At 43.8% G+C, this 7,494-nt stretch overlaps 1 protein-coding gene across 3 annotated transcripts; it reads left to right on the top strand.

Moving 5' to 3' along the window:
* Positions 1–1,058: 1,058 nt before the first annotated feature.
* OLIG1 (oligodendrocyte transcription factor 1) lies at positions 1,059–6,954 on the top strand. Of its 3 annotated transcripts, none has more exons than XM_081199142.1 (3): positions 1,059–4,368; positions 5,297–5,389; positions 6,457–6,954. In XM_081199142.1, the coding sequence occupies exon 1, from the start codon at positions 1,616–1,618 to the stop codon at positions 2,303–2,305; it is 690 nt and encodes a 229-aa protein (XP_081055268.1). In that variant the 5' UTR covers positions 1,059–1,615; the 3' UTR covers positions 2,306–4,368; positions 5,297–5,389; positions 6,457–6,954. The 3 variants fall into 3 exon arrangements, with proteins under 3 accessions (XP_081055268.1, XP_081055267.1, XP_081055266.1); XM_081199141.1 differs by having other exon boundaries at positions 5,483–6,954; XM_081199140.1 differs by having other exon boundaries at positions 5,297–6,954.
* The last annotated feature ends 540 nt before the right edge of the window (positions 6,955–7,494 follow it).

Here is a 7,494-nt window from a genome sequence, read left to right as displayed (position 1 = left end):
ATAACAACAGCAATGCTACTTCTGAGCTTAGTCACTCCATCAGGGCAGAAAAAACTTAAGTAGTCCCAGGCACCTTCCACAGCCTGGGGGTCTCCCCTTCTACTTTCCCTTAGGGCAGACATGTCTAAAGTATCTCCAAGGAAAATGGGCTACAACTTACTGTACTTCTGTCTCCAAACCCTTTTATCTAGCTGTAAGGTATATACAATTAAAAATAAGAAAAACTATGGGCCTGGGCATTTTGCATCTATCTGATTTAACCTGAATTACATTATCCTGCTGCTTTATCATTTTGTTTTATTGCTTTGTATTGTCTTTGATTTTACTGAATTTTTGTATCCCAGTTCAATGTAAAAAAAGTTTTAAAGTTGTTTTAAACTTATGGTTTGCAATTCTAAGAACACTTACTATGGAGCAATACCCATTGAGTTCAATGGGACTTCTAATGAAAAATGCTTAGGATTGCACTGTTTTTTTTACTGATACTGAATTTTACATTGCTTTATTTCATACTTTGAGTTGCCTTAACAGAACAGCTGAGGAATACTTATAATAAATACCTGAAATCAAAATGAAACAAGAGTGAGACACAGCAAAAACATTTGTGAAATATAGATGGGGGGGTCATGGCGAGTAACATTAGGCTTTTGAAGCATAAACAATTAAGAGTCTTGTGGCACATTCACGACTAACCAATTTATCATGACATAAGCTTTGATGGACCACAGTCTACCTCATCAGATGTGTGAAGCATTATCATGAATTATAGGTTATAAATTCACATGGGGGTTGGGGGGGTTATAAAATGGGAGGTCAGAAGCAAATAAAAAGGATAGATAATGATAATTGATAGTGGTAGTTCACAAAACAGTGCTTGATGATGCAGACATATTGTCAATGGCAAGCCAATTAGCACATTCAGTGGGCTATAAAATCCTTTGCTGTATGTCAAAGTTGAATAGTTGTAAGCATGTGGGTGCAAACACAAGTCCTGCAACGTCCCATTTCTACATGTGATATCTCAGCTCTGTCTTCTGCTTTATTTTAAAATAGCCAAGTTATTTTATGACCAAAACAAACAAATATCAGACACCACTTTGTGGTCTGAAAAGAAGAGCAAGTTTACAGATCCCAGCCCTCCGGCAGGCATTTATATTCCTGCCAGCAGTCAAAACGCAGGAGAAGGAACCGGAGCACATATAAACAGAAAAAGAAAAAACAAGCGCGCTCCAAAAGGTGAGCGGAAAGGACAGGAGCCCTTGCGGAAGTTTGGGCGGCGGAACCCGCGGGCCCGGAGGCGACAATAAACTTCTTGTTTTGCCCAGCGGAGCGTCTTCCCTCCACGCCACGCGGCAGCCAATGAGCGCCGCTCTTTGCCCAGATTTGCGCTCCTATTGGCCGCCGGCCTGACATTCCTTTACTTTAACAACAGAGTTGGATTTAAAGAGGGTTCGGCCGATTATCCCTTTCCTCACATCTCACGGCAAATCACCGGCGCGTTCCCCGCCCCCCCCCCCGCTTTCCCTTCCAGCTGCTGCTCCCCCCCCCCCCACGGCTCTTTTTTTGTGCTATGGAAGTTTTCTGCCTGCTCTGAAAGCGCAGCAGCGAAGCGATCATGCTGAGGCAGCCGCCCTTCTATGAGCTGGTGGGCTACAGGCAGCCCCATCCCGCCTTGCTGGCCAAACCAGCTGCTGAGCGGCCGGACTTTGCTCCAGAGCCTCTCCAAGGACCCGGGAGCGCCAAGGCAGCCCCTGCCGCCGGCGTCACGCCCAAGAGTGACCAGAAGACCGAGCAGCAGCAGCTCCGGAGGAAGATCAACAGCCGGGAGCGGAAGCGGATGCAAGATCTCAACCTGGCGATGGACGCGCTGCGGGAAGTGATCCTGCCCTACTCGGCCGCGCACTGCCAGAGCTCGCCGGGGAGGAAGCTCTCCAAGATCGCCACGCTGCTCCTGGCCAGGAACTACATCCTCTTGCTGGGGAGCTCCTTGCAAGAGCTCCGGAGGATCCTAGGCGAGATGAGCGGCTCGGGGCCCCGGCTGCTCTTGGCTGGCCTGCCCCTCTTCGCCGCCGCCGCCGCCCCGGGCCCGGTGCTCTTGACGCCGGGGGCCGTGAATGCCCATCACCACCACGCCCCGCACCCGGCCAGCAAGTACCTCTCCGTGGCGCTGGAAGAGCAGCAGTGCGGCCAAGTTCACCTGCCCAGCGGCGCCAGCCTGTGCACTTGCGCCATTTGCAAGTTCCCCCACTTCATCCCGTCGTCGGGCCTCAGTTTAACGGCAGTGCAGGCGCAGTTCTCTAAGTGACTGACCCGGGGCTGCGGCGGAGGGGGGGGGTGGGGGGGTTAGAGGAGAGGAGAGGCGGAAGATCGGACCTGGAGGGAGGGGCGAGGACAAGGACACGTGCGCAGCAGGAGCACTGGCGCGAGCGGAGGGGGAGCCGCCTCCTCCGTTTAGTCCTCGCCGGGGTCGGGCGGCGAGAGTGCAGACAGTTCAGCAACGGGAGAAAGGAATCTCCGGGGCGTCCGGCCCTTTACTAGGACAAGTTGCATGCATTTCAGTGTCCTTTCAAATCAGATGCGTGATCGCTTCGGGGGCGCGCGTGTAAGGAGGCGGGAGACATTGCCAGGGAAAACGAAAAATAAAGCTGTTGCCCAGAAAACTTGCTGTACAGTCTTATAAGGGGCAAAAGACCAACCAAAGTTATGTACCGTGAATGATGAGAACTTGTGCGCGTTCACTTTGGAATAAGCCACGAGGCTTGCTTCCAAAGTGAACGCGCTTAAGGTCGGGCTGCTTGTCCAATTGACGTAGTGCGCATGCTCCACAAAAGTCCTTAACTTAATCATGCCTCTGCAACTGTATTTGTCTTCACCCAGTGAAGGGGAACTTGCACAAGCGAGTGTTGTCATTTACCTTGGCAACCCTGAGATGCCACCCGTTCTCCCTCATTGCCTAGTATTTAATTGTAGATCGTATAGTCATTAGTCGCCACTGATGTATTGTTTGAAGATAATACCACCACAGCTATCGAGGGGCAGACCAAACCTATCCATTTTTACTCAGAAGTAAGCCCCACCACTGATTTTACTGACTCCCAAGTAAGTTTGCAAATCATGGTATCCCTCAGCACAATCCTAAACTTGCTTACTCAGAATGGAGCTTACCGCTTAGTAAGTGTTCTCAGGATTCCAGTTTTCTATTACTGTACCTAAAAGATAATGATAAATTTGTAACATTACTCTGAGCAGATAATCCATAAAGTCTCTAGTTTAATAGTGATGAGTGAAACAGGAGAGCCATTGTCTTGGAAACAGAGAAAAATTAATAAAGAAATGCTTGTAATTTCATTTGATAGCTCCACCTCCTGATCTACTGCTTCTGATTTTAGTACTTGATATATTCTGTTTCTATCCTGGGTTTAAGAGATGATGTTAGAGAAATACAATAACTCAAAATTAGAATGTTCTAATATGTTGATACCATAATGTATTACAGAGTCTGCGCCACTGGAAGTCCCCCCCCTTCTTTTAATCCTTTAGTTATTTATACTTGATTCTGATTAAAGAGAGATCTTGAGACAGCCTTTTAAGATATCTTTCAATACATTTTTTCCAGTTTTATATACAAATGAAGCTCTATAATTCTAGAAACAATTGTGTTTTAAATTCACTTATGTCTGAATGGTTTTATTCTCCCCTTTAGTTTTTGTTCACTTCAGTTGTTGTGAGTTTACCATTATAATATGCACAAATAAACACCAAACTATAATATCTATCTGCTCACATGCCCAATGCATCTGTATCAATGAGAGGCAAAGTATGTTGTCATGTTATAATCCATTAGTCCAGCCAGTAATTCACTTCAGTCTCAAATTTGACTAAGCTTAATTAGAGGTAGGAGCAATCTAGTATCAAGGAGAAGAGCCCCAGAATAATTAGGGACTCTGCTTCCGATGAAGTAGTCACATAAGCAAAGACCTGGGTAGAATCTGCAATTCATTGTAACTGTATGGTAGTTTCAGAATGTCTTGTTAAGATTCAAGATGATTAAAAAATGGTAGACATAAATTAAGTCTGGAAAGCTAGGTCAGTGAAGTGGGGAAGAGAGGAGGGCTGAACATGGAGTGTAAATGAAGTCCTTAGAGTTGGCCTCCTTCTCCAGTGTCCAAATCTTCCTTCAGGAAGACTGAGGAGTTTTCAGATCTTGAAGCATGCACACCCTTTTCTTGCTTCTAGGCTGAAGCTGGAAGCCTTCCTCAGGGACTCTCAGCAGAAGGGCTGGGAGGAGACTGATCCCAGCCTGACAGCTCAATCCCTAAGCAGGCTAACTCAGCAGTAAGACCCAGTGTGTCAACAGGGTATTCCCAGGTAAGTATGGACAAATTGCATCTTTGGCCTCCTCAATTCAATTTGATTAATTCTGCCCAGGTGGTTTTCCCTGTTTTTGACTGCTCGGTTTTAATTCAGAAGGAAGGAAAGAACATCTCATACTCCGACTCAGATAGCAGAGCAAACAAACAGCCGAAAAATTTAATGTGGAATCCGTGTATAATGGTGCCTAGGAATATAGGAAGCTGCCTCACAGTGAGTCGCACTCATTGGTCTATCTAGCTCAGCCTTGTCTACAATGACTGGCAGCTCTAGAGGTTTCAGACGGGGGTCTCTCCCAGCCGTACCTGAAAATGCCAGGAACTGAACTTGGGAACTTCATTCAAGGCAGATGCTCTTCCACATACATTTATGTCGTTTGAACAATTTTTTTTAGAAACATGATTGCAATAGCCTAGGAAGAAAGAAAGAAGGAAAGCTTAACTTGCAAACATATCTAGAAAACGCTTAACTAATCTAGAAAAGGCCATGAAGAAATCCAGAGGGAGTTGGCCAAACTACTGAAAGGTAAACCTGAATGCAGATGAAATACAACAAGATGAGATTGAAAATAAGGGGTAAGGAAAGCCTCATTTCTCCTGCTTCTTATAAAGAACATTTGCAGATTGAGAAACACACTTGTAGCCACACATTGCAAAGCTCATGCCTCTTCCATACTCTGCAAGAGAAAGGAAAGTGTAAGGCAATTCAGGGGAGACATTATGATCTGAGCTGAAGAGCAGGTGGCTGATAGCAAAATATAGTCCTATATTTTTGTGGGGTTGGTTATTTATGGTGTGCTATGGGAACATTGGTTTGTTTTTAAAAGCTGATTAATGCATTTTAAAAATAGATTAATATGTGTGTTTATAATATCATTCCCCCCTATTTATTCCTGCCTCTTTTATACCTGATTTAACTGTTTCAGACTGAGCCCCTGGGGGAAAGAAAATCTATTAACATTTGAGAAAACTGCTGTAAGCCATTCTGAATCCATGAGATTGAGCAGACTAGTTATTAAGTAAGTAAGTGAGTGAGTAAGTAAAGGGACGGTATCATGTGTAAGTCAGGTAGTTTAATAATGTAACCAAATTCACTTAAATTATTATTTCAGATCTTTGGGGATGCAAAAGACCCAGAGAAGTGGAAATTGCCAACAAGACAAATTGGAGGGTGCTTGTGTTAGCCATGGGACATTAATATTTTGGCCTGATGTTTTTGTTTAGAGTTATCTGAATCCACAGAGAACCCTCCACTTTCACTGCGAGAGTCTTCCTGCAGTAACAAAGTATTTAGCTGCCAATAAACTGCTTACTTTATTGTTATTCATAGAATTGTACTTTGAGGCGGCACAAAAATATCTTGCAGTATATGCAAAGTAAATTTTGCTGAAGGTGCTGGACAGCAACCCACTGGAAATCTAGCTATGTTAATTAGTCACTGAATGAATGATTGAAAATATTGGCTAGGAACCATGTAATTACCCACAACAAATACTGACATGGGATCTACTGAGAATGATCCATCAGGAGCCACACCATTTCCCAAGAACTGGAAGTAAGAAAATATTAGTTATTCACCCCAAGTATGCCCATAGAAAACTGACCATTGTAGAATGAAAGCTGCAGGTGTGCCAGATAATAATAGAATATGCAAACTAGAATAAACATTCAATACAGAGATTAGCTACATTTTGTACTTCATTAAAATTGTTACATTGTGTTACTTGAGCTAAAAATGAAACTGTCCTCAGGGAGATTGTGTTATACACAGATTATTTTCAATCTCACAGATTAGAATAAGAAAGTAAAGCTGCAATCCTGCACATGCTTACCGTGGAGGAAATCCCTTCGAACTCAGCAAGGCTTTCCCCCTAAGTGGACATGTATAGGATATCATGTCAGTATGTCTTCAGAAGGTGCAGATCTGAAGATGACACAATGTGAGGCCACATTATGTGCAATGCCTTGAGAGGCAGGAGCTCCATGAAAAATAAACAAATGTTCTCTTGGCTTCCATGCCATTGTTTTACTTAAAGTGTGGGAGAGGGGATGATATCTCCAGTAGTAACTGCTCTTACTGCCTCAGAGTGGCACCAAGTTATGAGGGCTACCTCAAGGTTGAATCCTGGCATACGGATAAAAGGCTTATTTCAGGTGCCATTGGACCCAACGCTAAGGACAACGGCTTGGAGAGACAGAAACCTGTTTATGTAAGTCCTTGCAATTATTATCCACACTTACTTTTTGCCCCACCCTTTCCAGGCGCAGGCCCGCGCTTTAAAGCTCCTTGTCTATGTGGGGTTCTTTTTTGCCCCAGAGTTCTTAGTGCTCAGTCAGAGTAGATGTCAAGTCATAGATTGATGTTTGCTCTGATTGAGCTTTAAAGTGGGTTTTCTCAGGGAAAGCCCCAAAGCCCCAAAAAGGCACTCAGACATGGAGCTGTAAAACACAGACTATGCTTGTAAAGAGCAGGTGAAAGATAAATGTGATTAAGCCCTAAATGTGGTATCTAATCAATAATCTGTTTCCATAGGCACTAAGGGCCGGAATGGTTCAGTTTTATATTTCCTTTCTCATATATATATATATATATATATATATTCTTATATTGATACATAAGAACCCCAAGGACATTGTGCAAACCATTATCCTAGTGATTATGTCAATGGGTTTAGGTGTGCTTAACTCTGAATTGGTATGTGGCTGTTGTGTGGTGTGGTGAGGTTCACAAAAAAATGGGTTCACTATGTAAGTCCCTCAACACGCCTGGCAGAAATTGCTATTAGCAGGGACAAGGAGACTTCAGTATGAATTAACTCTCATATAAATTAAATAACTGACCAAGAGAAAAGGCAATTTGGATCTGTGCCTTTCATGGTACCTTAATGATTATGAACTAGCCTGCTCTAGGGAATTGGGAGAGACCTTGCATTTCTCTGGCAATGTGATGTAAATCATTCAGTCCTCTTCCAATTCCAAAATGACTGAAGGTACACTTTTAATTTCCTAGTAAACGATGTATATGAAAGGAATTTCTCGACGGGCATACGAAAGATCAATGGAAGAACACTCTGGCAACGCCACTGTTCCAGCTGTGGTAATGAAAGTATAAGTAGAAAGACAG

Source organism: Podarcis bocagei (genome assembly GCF_964188305.1).
Source record: "Podarcis bocagei genome assembly, chromosome: 6".
NCBI classification, from domain to species: Eukaryota; Metazoa; Chordata; class Lepidosauria; order Squamata; family Lacertidae; genus Podarcis; species Podarcis bocagei.
This window is presented reverse-complemented; position numbering and strand designations above follow the sequence as displayed.